Here is a 16,684-nt window from a genome sequence, read left to right on the forward strand (position 1 = left end):
GAGTTAAATTTTAATATATTGACGGTGTAAAATATTTTATACAATTGTATAATTACATCCAATTTTTTAAATGATTATTCACGCAATTAATGTAAAAAATAGTTATTTTTATAACAGATATTGAATATAAACATAACAACAGTAGTAATAGTAAAGGCATTTGAACACTTAGAATTATAAAATGTATTAAAGGAATAGAAAATGACACCATTAGATAATATCTTGAACAGTTGAAAAACAATATATTTCTGTAGTCATAGATATTATTATTGCATGAGGCCGGTTATAACTCATTTTCTCAAATCTCTGAGCGGAGACATTCAATTATTCAAACCTTTTAGTTGCATAATTATGAATCAATATGAAATTAGGTGTGTAGATATGTAGGAATTAAGAGGTAATGATGAAGGGTAATGGGTTTTATAAGTGGCAAGAGGTCAGACAAAGTGAAATATTCATAGGAAAAGGCTCATTTACATGATTACAAAAAAAAAAAAAAAAAAAATTCCCTATATGTACTTTATGTTCTATAATGAGTTAAGTCTCCCTTCTCTCAAGGGAAAGACTAGGTAATAAATCATTTTTTAACAAAGAGTAAAGTATATTTTTAAAAAAATTTAAGATTAATTTAACAATAATATATGATAAATATATTTAATTTATTTGTATTAAAACTTAAAAATTGTTCTTGTAAAATTATTTTTTAATTAGTCATAATTTTTTTAAAAAAATTAGTCAAAATGTAAACCAAAAATTTTTAGGACAAAATTAAAATAAAATTTTATAGGACAAAAGATATACTGTATCATTTAATAAATAATTTTATTTGTATTCTTTTTCTTTTAAAAAAGGACAAATTAAAACAAATATACTTAAATCGATTTTTTTAATCTTGTATTAGCTATATATGAATCTAAAATTATTGACTATGTAGTATGACTCGATGTTATTAGATGTGATTTAAAGCAAGGAATAGTATTAATGTGACACCATACCCATACTTATTATGTCAATACCGTGTGCTTTAAATCTTATCAAATTATTATTATTCACTAATGTTAACATACATGATGCATGTCACCTACCTTCGGAATTTTCTAGCTACCCAAATAAAAATGTGGGAAATCATAATTGCATATTGACAAGTAAAAGTTGACACCATAACAACACTACCACCGAGTCAGTGTAAAAATGATAAAGAACTAGTAATAATAACTAGTTGACATCATACAAATTAAATAAAAAATTCATAAAAAAATAAAAGAAAATTTATACAAAATAGAAAATATTGGGATATTTTCTTAATAAAACTTTCTTACACATTTTTTGTGCTGAACCCCAAAAACTATATACTATAGTAGGAAATAGACTAATAATAGAGACCAAATCGCCTATTATTGGAAGGGAATTTTTTTTGTTTCTAAAATATATTTTGTCCTGTACTTTAAAAATATCACAGCTTCTTAGTTTTATTCACAATATTTAAATAAAAATTAGAAAATAGGTACTTGCAAATATTTTTAGAGGATCTAAGTAATTTTTTTCAGTGAATATGGATGTCAATTTGGACTATAATACTGACTGCTGTACTGTTTTATTTGGGTCAGTTTTTTTATATTTGACAAAGTTTTGGGATAAAATTAATAGTTTAATTTTGATGCACTAAAACGTTTTACACCATTATTATGTAATTATATTTTTTTTTCATGCAGTTAATGTAAAAGTAGATATTTTTACTAATGTGCCATTGCATAATTGAATGCACTGTAAAATTATTTTACATTGAAAATGTATTAAAATTGTCAATGAATTATATCTCAAATAATGAAATAACATAGTCTTCCCATACTTATTAATAGGTCGCAGATTCGAGTCTCCTTATCTTAAAAAAATGCATCAAAATTAAATTTTAAATTTAAATATAAATTAAAAACGTATTTTTGTTTAGGTATAGAGTGGGTATGGATAATAATTATTCCGTTTGAACCTAATTAAAATCCTAATCCCCCAACTTAATAATCCTAATTCCATATTATAGTTTTTTTAAGAGGAAAAAATGTAAAAATAAGATATGTATGAGACAATGCAAGTATATACCAAAGATTTAGGTATGGAAGAGAAATTAATAAGATATCCATAAATAATAAAACAGAAAGTAGACCAAACAATATATGTGTTGAGACAGGAATGAATAATAATCAAATACCCACTTTGACCCGTTGAGATCACAATCTGTAAAAACATGCCAAAGAAGAAATCTTGCAATATACATGTGCATGTGTGACCACAATAATTTATAGTTGGTCATACACAATTTGTACGTGTTTTTCATTGATAACTATAAACCGTCCACAAATGTAACATCTGAAAATGATGTTGCAATTATATTAGAGAGAGAAGAAAAAAAAGAGAGAAGGGAAGAAATGGACCAAAGCATAGCATAAATCCATCCACGAAGCCACCAAGTCTTGAATATTTATGACCCACCATTTTATTTTCTAATTAAATTCAAAATAAAAATTGATCTTATCTCACATGATATGGTGCATTGGTGCATGCTACCATTGTATATAACTATATATATTGTCCTAACAAGGACACCTTATTTAATTTGTCACTATAACTATAGCTATACATAAGGACCCCCTACTCTTCTATATAGCCACAATAATATCATATCATCACCATCAAAGAAATAAATAAAAACAGAGTTCCACAACTACCACCCTTGTTCTTGATTAATTTGTTTTAATTTTGTCCTCTAATTTAAACAGCATCAATTTTTCTGAGAATTGATTCTAAAAGTAACACTCTAATTCCCTCACCTTCTATCCCTATATAGCTCCCTCATAGACATATTAGTATTACAAATTGTTTCTCATCAAAATCTCACAAAGAAGTGAAGAACAACTACTTATTATTGTTGTTCCTTAATTAATTGTAGAATTAGTTAGCTACTAGCTAGCTAGAAATTAAATATGGAGAGGAACAATTTGAGTAGTTCATATGATCCTCATCACATAGTGAAGGAGTGTGAGAAGAAGAAGAAGGATCATGATCATTTAGGAGGTTCATCAAGGAACATGTCTTTCAATCTGAGGAATGTTTCAAAGCTCATTCTTCCACCACTCGGAGTTTCTTCCAACAATCAGAACCATGTTGAATCAAGAGCCTGGATCATATCACCAATGGATTCAAGATACAGGTTCATCACTAATTAGTTCTGATTAATTAATTTAAAAACCATAATTAGTAGTCTTTTGATTATAGTATCATCACCAAGCAAACTTTTAGAACATTTTTACTTAGAAATCTTACATATAGTACTGCTTTAAAATATATTTTTTTCTCTCCTCGTATTTATCTTATGTTATTTTTTTTATTTTGGGAGTTCAGACATATAGCTCTGATACTATGTCATAAAACTACTGATTTAAAAAATTTAAGCTGATAGAAGAAGGCAATATAAATAGTTATATCTTTAACGCACGAAATTAATAACCCTTATAAATATAAAAGAGTCGAGTTAAATGGACCATTTTACTAGTCAATTTATTTATTATTTGATATATATGTAGGTGTTGGGAGAGTTTTATGGTTGTTCTGGTAGCATACTCTGCATGGGTGTATCCATTTGAAGTAGCATTCATGCACTCATCTCCAGAATACAGGAGAATCTACATTGTTGACACTGTTGTTGACCTTTTCTTTGCCGTTGACATTGTGTTGACCTTCTTCTTGGCCTACATAGATCGAACTACTCATCTATTAGTTCAGGACTCCACAAAGATTGCACTCAGGTAATTAACTCAATTAATTAATTAATCAATTAATTATAATTATTGTAATGTGTATACAATACAATAAAACTGTCCATGCTCATAGACTAATAACTTATTATTACGTATTTATTCTACAAGGATGTTATTTTTAGTTTAATTTAATGTACTGTGTAAACTATCCATTACTAATTAAATATATTCTTAATAATCATTTAAGTTACAATATATAATCAAGGTGAAAATTTGAGTACAGTTAACTTTACATGTGAAATTAATAATTTAGTTAAAATTTGTCAATTTATTTAGTATTTTTCATCTATTAATTTCACATAAAATTAACTGTACTTGAATTTCTATCGTAATCGAATTATATTTAAAAATCGAATGTAAATATGTGAAAGTACTATTTTAAAGAAAAAGGTCAAAAGGTTCGTTTACGAATAAAATATTGTATCAGATATATTCTTAGTGAAAGGAATTTAATTTAACTTTGGTATAAATATATGTAATTATTATTCTATTCGAAGCATGCTGGGCACGAGGGATTGATTCTATCTTTTCTATTTTGCTGCATAAAAATACCCTTCCAAATTCTAATTCTTTTCCTGATTTATGCGATAACATGCATGTGGCCTCTCATTTTCTACCCAATCTATAGTCTCTTTTGTTTCATTGGTAAAAAAAAAAATATGTCGGTTTCCAATTAATTTTTAATAAAATCGAATTCAATCGCACTAATGATGCTTGTTTTATTTGTTGTGTTTATTTATAGTTGTATCTACCACTATACTTGATGTGTGGTCTAACTTTAACCACGTCAGAAATATGGGCCAGATCCAAAGGGTAGTTATGTGACAAAGTTTAATACGGGTCAGCCCAATGATTTTGGGTTAGGGTCTAATACCCAAACAACCTTTTGGCCCATTTTTAACGAGAACAAAACAAGAAAATAATCCTAAAATAAAAAGATTTGTAAAGTAATAAAATAAAAAATAAATTCATGTTAAATTTATAATTTCTATTATGATTTCTACAACTTAAAAGTCATTAAATTCTCATTTTTTTTATTGGCCAATTTTTTAATGTCTTTTCAAATTATGTCAAAATTATCGAATTTATTCTTGATATATGATTTTGGAGAAAAACTGTTAATGTGGAGTTTATCAGTATATATATATATATATATATATATATATATATATATATTAAGTAATTAATTTTTAGCAAAATAAATAACACCTTTTTTATTTTATTAACATTTTTAATTTAAAAAAACTTAATATATCATTAATTCATTATGAAAAACCCTATTCTAGTCTTTTATATAACTTTGGTTGAATTTGATTGAATTAGTCATATTATCGGTAAATATTATGGTTTAAATTTAATATAAATAAATTCGAAATTATAAATAGAGAAAATTTAAATGCAGTCAACTTCACGTAAATTTACGTAAAGTTGATAATTAAGAGTCGTTATCATTCAAATTATTTGAATGTACCTGAGTTTAAGTTGGATTACGTAGTAATAAAGCTAACGATGAAGGTGTTAGTAACATTGTGGTAGGTACTTGTCAACATGGTTGGTAATGGATGTGGCATCAACGATCCCTTACGAGGCACTCTCTTGCTTGTTTACCGGCAAACACTATGTCTCCCTCCCTTACTACCTCCTTGGCCTCCTCCGCTTTTGGCGTCTCCGCCGTGTCAAACAATTCTTCACAAGGTTCTTTTCTTTATAACACAAATCTTATTTCTATTCACTCTTTTCAACTTCATATGTTTATGTATTTCATGCATGCAGGCTTGAGAAAGACATAAGGTTCAGCTATTTCTGGATCCGATGTGCTAGACTTCTCTCTGTAATGTCTCTACTCACTTCTTATTTCCATTAAACTGTTTAACATTTACATGTGAAACTCAGATCTAAACCTAGAAAATTTGTAGAGTAATAGAGTAACAAAATTAAGAGTTTAATTTTGATGTTGTAAATCATTTTGCACGGTCGTTCAATCAGGTGTTGACAGTTAAAAGTAGTTATTTTTGCTGAATTGGATGTCCGTGTATCAAAATTAATCATTATTGAATTTATAACTTGTATCATGTGTGAATTTGGCGACCTTGAAAGTCATATAATATATGAAGAAACATGAATTTTGATTTTGGAAAATGAAAGATGGATTGATGTGAAAAAAATGTTGGGTGCAGGTAACAGTATTTTCAGTTCATTGTGGTGGGTGCTTGTATTACATGCTGGCTGATAGGTACCCTCATAAAGGGAAGACATGGATTGGAGCAGTAAATCCAAACTTCAGAGAGACAAGCCTTTGGATCAGATACATCTCAGCCATGTATTGGTCTATCACCACCATGTCCACCGTTGGCTATGGCGATCTCCACGCTGTTAACACTGTCGAAATGATCTTCATCATTTTCTACATGCTCTTCAACCTCGGCCTAACTGCTTACTTGATTGGTAACATGACTAACCTTGTTGTCGAAGGAACTCGCCGTACCATGGAATTTGTAAGTAACTACTTTTCAAATTCACTGTCATATGTTGTTTTCTTAGGTTTCTTGTATTGCAAGTTACTTATGTTATGTAGCTTGTGGTTACCAAGATTTGGAGATTTTGTTGTATGATGCATGATTATTGATGCAGAGAAATAGCATTGAATCAGCATCAAACTTTGTGTCCCGAAATCGATTGCCTCCGAGGTTAAAGGAGCAGATCCTGGCTTACATGTGTTTGAGATTCAAAGCTGAGAGTTTGAATCAGCATCACCTCATTGAGCAACTACCAAAATCAATTTGCCAGAGCATCTGCCAGCATTTGTTCTATGAAACTGCAGCAAAAGCTTATCTTTTCAAAGGTGTCTCAAAAGAAATTCTCTTGTCCTTGGTATGAAACTAAACTAAACCAAACTAAACTTGGATTCGAATGATTACCTCGGCTCTAATGGATGATTGTACTAAATGTTAATTGGTAGGTTGCGAAAATGAAGGCAGAGTACCTACCTCCTAGAGAGGATGTTATTATGCAAAACGAAGCGCCAGATGATGTTTACATCATAGTTTCTGGGGAAGTAGAGTTCATTGATTGTGTAATGGAGAAAGAGAGAGTCTTGGGGACTCTACAAACAGGGGACATGTTTGGAGAAGTTGGTGCACTTTGCTGCAGACCTCAGAGCTTTACCTTTAGAACAAAGACTCTCACACAGCTTCTAAGGCTGAAAACTAGTACACTGATTGAAACAATGCAGGTTAAGAAAGAAGACAATATACAAATACTCAAGAATTTCCTTCAGGTAGGGAAAGCTTGGAATTTGAGTTACTGGTGATCATGATGCTTATGGTTTTGACTTTTGATTCTCAAACACATTGTTCATTGTGATGCCAAATGCAGCATTTCAAGCAGCTTAAGGATCTTAGTATCAGAGATTTAATGGTGGAGAGTGTGGAAGAAGAGGATCCTGACATGGCTGTGAACTTGTTGACTGTGGCCACCACAGGCAATGCTGTTTTTCTTGAGGAGCTTCTAAGAGCAGGTTTGGATCCTGACATTGGAGACTCAGAAGGGAAAACCCCATTGGTAAGTCCATGTCTTTTCATATTTATAACTATCTAAAATTGATCTTGAATTTCAAGTATAGATCTTAATTATGTTTACAGTAATTCAGTGTGTCTGGATACAATATTCCTGTCGATGTCTCATTTGCCAAACATATTTCTTGTTATGCAGCACATAGCAGCATCAAATGGGCATGAAGATTGTGTTAAAGTTTTACTTAAGCATGCATGTAACTTACATTTGAGAGGTATGATAAACCTATACCTATACCATTATGTAATGTATATATACATCAACACATATATAGCTTCCTTTATAAGTTTTTATTGATTATAATATTTCACATTCATTTAGTGATATTGGTTCCCATTATGTTGTAGATATCAATGGTAACACAGCACTATGGGATGCTATAGCATCAAAGCATTACTCCATATTCAGAATCCTCTACCAGCTTGCTGCTCTCTCCGATCCACACACACCGGGTGATCTCTTATGCACAGCAGCAAAAAGAAATGATTTAGTAGTGATGAAGGAGCTCTTAAAGCTAGGATTGAACATTAACTCCAATGATCACCAAGGAATGTCAGCAATCCAAATTGCCATGCAAGAAAACCATGTGGACATGGTTGAATTGCTTGTCATGAATGGAGCAGATGCCAATGGTGTATGTACTAATGGATTTTCTGCATTAGCCTTAAATGAAATGCTGCGAAAGCGCGAAGTTGGTCATCGAATCAATGTGAATGAGGCCATACCATGTGATTTTGTGTCAGAAGGGAAACACCAAGAAGATCAAAAGAAGAATAAGGGAAGTTCAAATGGATTCAACTGCCCAAGAATAAGCATATATAGAGGTCACCCTATACAGAGAAGAGGAAAAGGTTCCATGGAACCTGGGAAGTTAATAAGGTTACCTGATTCATTAGAGGATCTCAAAACTATTGCAGGTAAAATATCAGTTCTCATATATATTTGCCATAAGTCACTATTGAAATATTTATTAAATTCAATGTATAGTTTAAGATCTTAGTAACTTAAAATGATTTCAATTGTGTATAACAGGTAAAAAATTTGGGTTTGATGCAAAAGATGCAATGGTAACTGATGAAGAAGGAGCTGAGATAGACTGTATTGATGTCATCAGAGATAATGATAAGATTTTTGTTGTTTTATAGCCAAATTATGATCAGATATAAATTCAAAATGTCAAGTGTAAATATTATTATCTATTATGTTATGTATTTCCTTTTTCTGTGATTTTCATTCTGTTGCCTTATTCCTATAGACAGACATAAAGAATCAGAAGAAAAAACAACAAAAGTCTTCTGGATTTTCAATTGTTGTTGTCTTTCGTAATTCTTGTTCTTTGACTTCTGCTAACTGAAACATCATCATCAATTAAAGAGATCATTTTCTGGTCACAATTTCTTTAATATAATAACCATAACTGCTTGAATTAGACCACTATTCTTTAGAAGTACTAGTCTCTTTGATTATTGCTTGTGGAACAATCTCTAACTGTGATATAGGCAAATCATTTTGTGATTTTGATTCCATTAGACACTAACAAATTCATAGATGAATGTTGTTAGAGATATGAGATATCCTAATTAAAATGAAAATGGTCTTTTATGTCAAATCACTTAATAACAGAGAACTAACCATACCTCGGATGATGATATGAGCTAATCTCTGGAGTAATATATTTAATTTGGTCACCATTAACATAGAATATATAATTAAAAAGAAGGGAAATATATTTTATAATAGAGGACCAATATCAAGGAATATTTGATATGGTTTCCTTTAAAGGTTGCATCTACCCTTAAAATCAGCAGACAGAAGGAAAGAGAGATTTAAGTCTTTTTCCTTTGTAGATAAGCTTACTTTGATTGTGATTAGGTGCTTTGTATTTTCTCCTAAAATTTCAAGTTATTCACAGATTGAGTTGGTAAAAGTAAATCACAAAAAATTAATAAAAATAATCCAACTTTAACATTTAACTCGAAGAATTATGGTCGTATCTTTGAACGCTAATTTTTTTGTCCGCAAAATTTGAATTCAAAATTAGTTAAATAATAACGAAATAATTTATTTTTTAATAAAGCAAAAGATTATTATTGAATAGAAAAAGGTGGTAAATTGAAGTTGAGGTTGGTGAATAAAGTGAAGATGATCAGCTTCCAGCTGGCAAATTTATGCACTTAGATGAATTGTGACAATGAAGGATTATTTAGGAATGGTCCATGTCCAAGAGAAAGGACCCATGACACATATATCATATCATATCATATGATATATGAACATTGATTATTCTAGAATAGGATGAGAACATTTTTGGGCCTTATATATATAAATAAATATGGTTCATGCAAATGAGAGGGAGTGACTTAATTTAATGCCCATAATAGAATGTTGGGTCCTAAAAGGAGAAAAGAAGAATCTGCATTGTAATGTGCAAAATACTCTCTTTCTCTTCCTCTTTCTCTCAGTACACAGAACCCTATCTATCTTTTCAAAAGAACAAAAATGGACTACGTACAACTCTCTAGCTCTCTCTCTTTAAGAATACAAAACCAAAAAGGGTTGTGCAGTGATGAGAAACAAGTTAGAAAAAATAAAATAAAGATAAAAAAGAGGTGGCAGCACTTAATCCAAAAGGGAACCAAATCAAAATGGGAAGAATGAGAAGCCAGAATCTTAGTCAAATAAAGTAGTCATATATCAAAGGCAACAAAACAAAGCCTTTCCTTTAACACCAGCCAAGGCAAACAAACAAACACAATCTAACATATATCATATTTAAACACCCTTCCTTGTCAGAAAAATTCAAAAGGGAAACAAAAACTGCATATGTTATGTTGTTTTCATGTTAAGCACTAAGCAGGAACAGAGAGTAATAATAATAATAATAATCCATTTCATTATTATCATTATAATAATAATAATAAAGTTATGAGTTTTTGTTTTGATGTTTGCATATTTTTGTGCCCATTTCACAATAAAAACAAGAGATTCCCAATGATATCTTCCACCGAGTGTATAGGAAACACACATAATTGCACCCAACACCAAACCATAGAAACCTGAGCTCCAAAAACCTTTCTTTTCTTTAATTTCACTGCTTTTTGCTGCTTCTTTCAGCTACCCTTTTTTCCATTATATAAACCCATCAATCTCCATCAACCTTTCCCTCACAAAAAACCCTCCTTTCTATGATGGGTTCTTCTGTGAATGGTTTCTACAACTTTCTGAACCAAGGACTCAATGATCTTCACCACTCTTTCCTCTCACACAACTTCATGTCAATCCAGTTCCTCTCACAGGTCATCTCTTCCCTCCAATCCTTCCATTCCCACCTCACCATCCTCGTCCGCAAGCTCCGGTTGCCGGTGGGCGGCAAATGGCTTGATGAATACATGGATGAAAGCTCGAGGCTGTGGGATGCATGCCATGTCCTTAAATCCGCCATTTCTGGAATGGAGAACTATTACTCTGCTGCTTCCAACATTGCTTCTTCTTTGGATGGTTATCACTATCTCTCTCCCGAGCATTCACGCCAGGTGAAGCAAGAGCCTCTTCTAGACTCGAAATTTTAATAGAAACTTTTAATATCATATCATAATAATAAAGGTGCGTTTTATTGTTCAGGTTATTAGAGCAATAAATGTTTGTCAGAGGGAGATAGTGGGATTGGAAGAAGAAAACAAGAGCCTATTAGAAACAAGGATTCAAGCATTGTCACAATGTCTGAACCAGAACATCTGCATGGAATCAAAGTTGAATGGATTCAGTGGATTCCGTGGAGTTCTCTATGCAATGAGGAGTGTTAGCTCATTGCTTCTCATGATCCTTCTCTCTGGCCTTGCTTACTGTTGCTCTTCCTCTTGCTTCCACCACCATGACCACAACATGGTTTTGGGTTCAGGCTTTATGGTTTCCATGGCCATATTGAAGCAGAAAGTAGCAGAGGAAATAGACCAGCCTGGGATTCTCATGTTTGAGTTGCAGCAAGCTAAGGGTGCAATGGAGGAATTGAAGATGGAGTTGGAGAGAGGTGGTGAGATCCAAGTGAAAGTTGAAAACATCAAGAGTTGCTTTGGATTGTTGAGATGTGGTGTTGACACTCTTACTGGACAACTTGATGATTTCTTTGATGACATTGTTGAATGCAGGAAGAAGCTTTTGGATATCTGCACTCAAAGATAGTTATTAGTTTCATACATTATTATTATTATTATTCATATATTTATATATAATATATGCGCAGCCATTGCTAAACATGAAATAAAAACTATGTTTTCTTCTTAATTACTTTGTCTTAAAAATTCTGTGCTGAAAGTGAAAAGAAGAATGTGATTCTTGCTTTGAAGGGAAGCAAACATTACTCTTGTTTAATTTTGTTGGATAAGAAATAAACCAGAATATATATTAATTAAGAAGCAGGTGACTTAAAGAGAAAGAAACATCTTTGATTGAATTCTATGTCATGGAAGATCATCAGATCAGAAAAGAAAATAAAAGAAAAGAAAAGAGAAGGGTATATATATCATATCATGTATATTCATTCATATCTGATGAATTGTTTATTAAAATATTATTAGTAGTGTGGAGTCAATGAGAATCTTTCTATTCTGTTCTGTTTCAGTGAGAGAATTTCTTCTGCTTGAAGATCACAATTCACAATTTTGTATTCTAATAAGTGGCCATGTTATCTTGAATAAAACTGTCAGATCTTATAAAATATGATGATGATTCTAGGAACAACATATTCTGCAATACAATATAATATTACATGTACCTAAATATGGTTATGATTACACTACTATTTTAGAACCAAGAAACTATACTATATGTATATGCTGCATGGTCACTGTTATTTAATTCAAATATTATTTTTAAAAATAAGTTTGCACAAATTTATAGAGCTAGCTCTTTTCCGGACAAAATAAAATTGTATTAGGTATATTGCAATTTGAAATAAATATAAATATGAGTCTAATCGTGACATGAAACAAAAAGTATCAAAATATGACTTTGTTAACATAGATTTTTATTATTAAAAATCATTTTTGAAAAATTATGTAGAAATCAATTTGATCTTTAAAAGATTTATCACTTTAATTTGTCTTGTAAGAGATATCATTATATCAATATGAATCAAGTTAGTAGTTAATTTTCTATGGAAATATTATATAAGTATTGAGTTTTATCTTACAGATGGTAAAAATTCATATCTAGTTGTTTTCATGTGAAGTTGATAGTTGAAAATTATTAGACGACGATTCAATAAAGGAGGATGCTCCCGTAAAGATGCGTAAAACGTCTTTTTATAAGAACACTTATGTGTCGCATTATTATTGGACGTATTAATGAACCGATTATTTTTGAATTTTTTAACAAATTAGAATAAAATCGATTTTTTTATAACAATAACAATAAACCCAATTATTATCAGATCCGGTCGAACCAACTAATTTACATAACCCACTGAATTATGGTTTTTTTAAACAAAAATAAGGGATATATTTGTCTTTTTATCAAAAAATTTAAACATGATTCGATTTAGAATCTAAATCGATAGAATCAAATCGGGTCTAATAATTATAATGCAGACAATTGGATTTATTATTGTTGCTATAATAAACCAATTTTATTCTGGTTTATTAAAAAACAAATTATTAACCGATTTAATAAAGATGTCCAATAATATTATGACATATATAATCGTCTTTAAAAAAAATTTTTTTAGTGTCTTTATCAAAATAGTCTCCTTTAATAAAATTTGTCAAATCATCTAACATATTCAAGTCTCAACTTTTGACATCACATAAAAATAATTGCACATAATCTTTACCTTAATAATAACATGTCAATGAGACAAAATGAGTAACTTTATTCAATTCACTATCTTTCAAGAAGATATTAAATGTTAGAAAATCCAAATCAACTTAGAAAGTAAACTTTTAAAGATCATTTTCATGGTTAAAGAAAAAGGGAGACAGCAAGTGTTATTAGTAGTTAAAAAATTGCATAGTAAAGAATGTGATGTATATATGCTTTGTTTGAGGAAATTAAAGGGTGGGTAACAATAAGTGAAACTTTGTCCAAGAATTACATTACAGCCCATAAAGGCTAAAGAAAAAGATGTAAACTAGTAGTACTAGTAAGTGAAAGCAACCTTTCAATTAAAGCTCTCTAGTCCCTAGGATTATAATTTAAAGGGTAGTTGATATCTCACCAAGCAACAAGAGCAAGATCTTCTTCCTTCCTTCCTCTGTAAAAAGTCAAAAGTGGTTCCACATGGGAAATTAAGAAAGTAGAAAATTGATCATCATTCTAACATTGAAAACAGGATTGTGTTGCCTGCCCACTAGACAAACTGAGAAACCCAGGAACCAAAATTATGTTTTAATCACAATACCATATTTCTCTTTTCACCTCCTTTTTTTTTCCCTGTCTAATTGTCTATTTCACATCTTATCTAATTTAATTTAATTTAATTAACTATATAATTATTAGTAGGGATGGCCTACTACTCTAATTACCCTGAATCATTTACCCACTTTCCTCTTTTAAGTTAAGACAAGTGTAGATTTCATGCTAAATGCTTTATTTGCTCACTCACTTTCTATACTATGATAAGATCCAAGTAAAAAGTAAAGTTACTTGAATATATTAATAATCAACAATGATGTTTCACAATAATAATAATTGGTAATAATAAAAAATATTACACAACAAGTGATCAGATTTGTGTATTTAAATATTATTTTAAATAATAAATTTAAAATTAGTTACGATTATTTTTTTATACTAACAACATATATATATATATATATATATATATATATATATATATATGAAAATTAAATTCTACTAAATAACTGGACAACAAAAATTTTGCAGTAACTGCACCATGATGTCATATTATTTCTTTTTGTTTACTATAATTAAAAAGAATTTTGTTTTGAGGAGATCAGTATCACAACAAATTAGTTCTTGATTTATCGGGTTGAAAAATACTGTAAAAAACTAAAAATTAAAGTTTATTTTGTGATTTTGTCCAATAATTTTCATTACAATTTATAAGCAATAAAGGTGTGGGTTATATATATATATATATATATATGAAGTGACACTATATGTTTGGTAATTTGAATTATTAAAATAGTATTAGTGTTAAAAGAAGTTTTATAATAAGAAATTAAAATTAGAAAGTACTGCTTTTGTTAAAGACTTAAAGCGAGTTATATATGATTGAACAATATTATTACACATTACATAAAAGGACGAAAAAGAAGCTTGGTTAAAGACAAACAAATCTTAAATAGTGGAATAGATACGACAAATTAATAAACACTTTGTTGTTTATCACAATTTACTAGGCGATCTGAGCATAATCCCCTCAATAGCGACTCTAAGATTCATTTGTATGGTTGAACACACGTTCCTAATTATGTTTAACCAATAAATTAAATTAAAAGAGGAGAGACGCACTCGTGGCTTGGAATTGAAAAATTAAAACATTGTTTAATTTTAATTAATCCACTTTTACTTTAATTTGTTGTAGTCGACAGATATCACTTTTAGTGATCATGAGACAATATCACTCAATTAAGTTTAGCCTTTAATAATCTTGGAATTAAAGGAAGTAAGACTTCAAGGTACAACAGCAAATTAAATATATGATTAGATTACGTTAATAAAGGTTAACTAGAGTAGTTATGAACATATTAAATAGGCATAATAAACACACAACCTTACTATATATCTAAATATTTTTTATAGTTAAATTTAATTAAGTTAGTTTAAATTTAACAAAATAAGTTTTATTTATGTGAGCATGAATACATGCATTTCTAGCCACTAACCGAAACATGAACCTAAACATTTATATCCTTCTTCTTCTTATTCGCCTTCTTCCTCCTCTTTTTTCTTTTCATTCTTTCTTCTTCTTCGCGTTCTTTCTTTTTCTTCACGTGTTTTCTCTTCATCATCGTTCTTTTATTATTGCTGTATTTTTTCTTTTCCTCTTTTCTTTTCTAGTAAATTGTAGCATTGATTTTTTTTATTTTATTCCTATTAAGAGAGTAAAATAAAAAAAATTATAGAAAAAATAAAATAAGAAGATAATGAGAAAAAAAAGAAGAAAAGCAACAGAAGATAAATAAGAGGAAGAAGAAGAATTTTGAATTATGCAGAATTTATCAGAACAAATAACGCCAAAATTTCTTAATAATAACATATAAATTTCTTAATTTTTACACCGAAATTTTACTATAAAAATACAAAAATGTCTTCTTTAATATGGTATTTTTCTTCTTATTCTTCTTTCTTTCTTTCTTTTTTCTTTGTTGTTATTATTTCTTTTTTTAGGAGTATTGCTTCTCATATTAGACTTGAATAAATACGTTTGTAATGTATTAAAATCTTATTTAGTTAAATGAATGTAGGTTCCTTCTCTTCCTAATAATTTTGTAACACATTATGTGTTTCTTCTTCAAGAAGAAGGATGAGAAATTTGAGTTATCATTAAACAATTTTGGTGCATTCTGGGTTTAAATAAGATGCACTTTTGGTCTATGCTTGTTTTGAATTGAGTTCGTTTGTGTGACGTCATCATTAAGTAATTTTGGTGCATTCTCGATTTAAATAATGTGTACTTGGTCTGTATTTATTTTTAACCGAGTTTGATTGTGTATCGTCAGTAATTTTAGTGCATTCTGGATTTAAATAAGGTGCACTTTTATTATGAACTTATTTTGAACTGAATTTGTTTGTGTGTCGTCGTTATTAAGAAATTTTGGTGTATTCTGAATTTGAACTATTATATATATAAGAAGACGATGATGATGATAATAATGATGATGGAGTAGAAGGTGGAAGAGGAAAAGTATCGAGGAGATAAAAAAAATTCAAATGTGAAAAGGAGTAGGAGTAGGAGATGGAGGTAGCGGTATAGTGGTGGTGACGATGATGATAATGAAAGAGAAGATGAAGAAAAAAGGAGGAGAAGAAGAAGACGACGACGATGATGACAACTACAATAACGATGATGATAATGACAATAACAACAATGATGAAGATGGAGGAGAAAGAGAAGGAAAAGAAAAGACAAGAAGAAATTTAAATAAAAAAGAAGGAGGAGGATATGGTAGTGGTAGTGACAGCGGTGACAATAACGAAAAAGAAAGATGAGAAAAAATGAAGAAAAAAAGAAGAAGCAGTAGCAACATGGAAAAAGAAGAAGAGGAAGAAGAAGATGCAGTAGCAACATAAGCAGAGAAGAGGCGCGTATAAATTTAAAACCCTTATAACAACTTGAT

General features: G+C 29.9%; 2 protein-coding genes across 3 annotated transcripts; both read left to right on the plus strand.

Annotated features, from left to right (window-relative positions):
- The first annotated feature begins 2,595 nt into the window (after positions 1–2,595).
- KT2/3 (potassium transport 2/3) lies at positions 2,596–8,776 on the plus strand. 2 transcript variants are annotated; one of them, XM_088506016.1, is made up of 11 exons: positions 2,596–3,205; positions 3,579–3,800; positions 5,349–5,507; positions 5,586–5,643; positions 5,990–6,307; positions 6,444–6,683; positions 6,772–7,089; positions 7,188–7,373; positions 7,524–7,599; positions 7,733–8,302; positions 8,418–8,776. In XM_088506016.1, exons 1-11 carry the CDS (start codon positions 2,979–2,981, stop codon positions 8,528–8,530), a joined length of 2,487 nt encoding a protein of 828 aa, XP_088362142.1. In that variant the 5' UTR covers positions 2,596–2,978; the 3' UTR covers positions 8,531–8,776. The 2 variants fall into 2 exon arrangements, with proteins under 2 accessions (XP_088362142.1, XP_088362146.1); XM_088506020.1 differs by having other exon boundaries at positions 2,603–3,205; positions 5,335–5,507.
- A 1,643-nt stretch (positions 8,777–10,419) lies between these two features.
- Positions 10,420–11,666, plus strand: LOC107620126 (protein BPS1, chloroplastic). The gene is made up of 2 exons (XM_016322341.3): positions 10,420–10,918; positions 11,007–11,666. The coding sequence occupies exons 1-2, from the start codon at positions 10,571–10,573 to the stop codon at positions 11,562–11,564; spliced, it is 906 nt and encodes a 301-aa protein (XP_016177827.3). The 5' UTR covers positions 10,420–10,570; the 3' UTR covers positions 11,565–11,666.
- The last annotated feature ends 5,018 nt before the right edge of the window (positions 11,667–16,684 follow it).

Source organism: Arachis ipaensis, chromosome B10 (assembly GCF_059453495.1).
Source record: "Arachis ipaensis isolate K30076 ecotype BB chromosome B10, ASM5945349v1, whole genome shotgun sequence".
Classification (NCBI taxonomy): domain Eukaryota; kingdom Viridiplantae; phylum Streptophyta; class Magnoliopsida; order Fabales; family Fabaceae; genus Arachis; species Arachis ipaensis.

Excerpts from the sequence above, each read along its gene's own strand:
- LOC107620126 (XM_016322341.3), top strand. The coding sequence starts at position 10,571 with ATGATGGGTTCTTCTGTGAATGGTTTCTACAACTTTCTGAACCAAGGA. Across the intron at positions 10,919-11,006 it reads CTCCCGAGCATTCACGCCAG|GTTATTAGAGCAATAAATGT; the intron begins GTGAAGCAAGAG and ends TTTATTGTTCAG.
- KT2/3 (XM_088506016.1), top strand. The coding sequence starts at position 2,979 with ATGGAGAGGAACAATTTGAGTAGTTCATATGATCCTCATCACATAGTG. Across the intron at positions 5,508-5,585 it reads GTCAAACAATTCTTCACAAG|GCTTGAGAAAGACATAAGGT; the intron begins GTTCTTTTCTTT and ends TCATGCATGCAG. Across the intron at positions 7,090-7,187 it reads TACTCAAGAATTTCCTTCAG|CATTTCAAGCAGCTTAAGGA; the intron begins GTAGGGAAAGCT and ends TGCCAAATGCAG.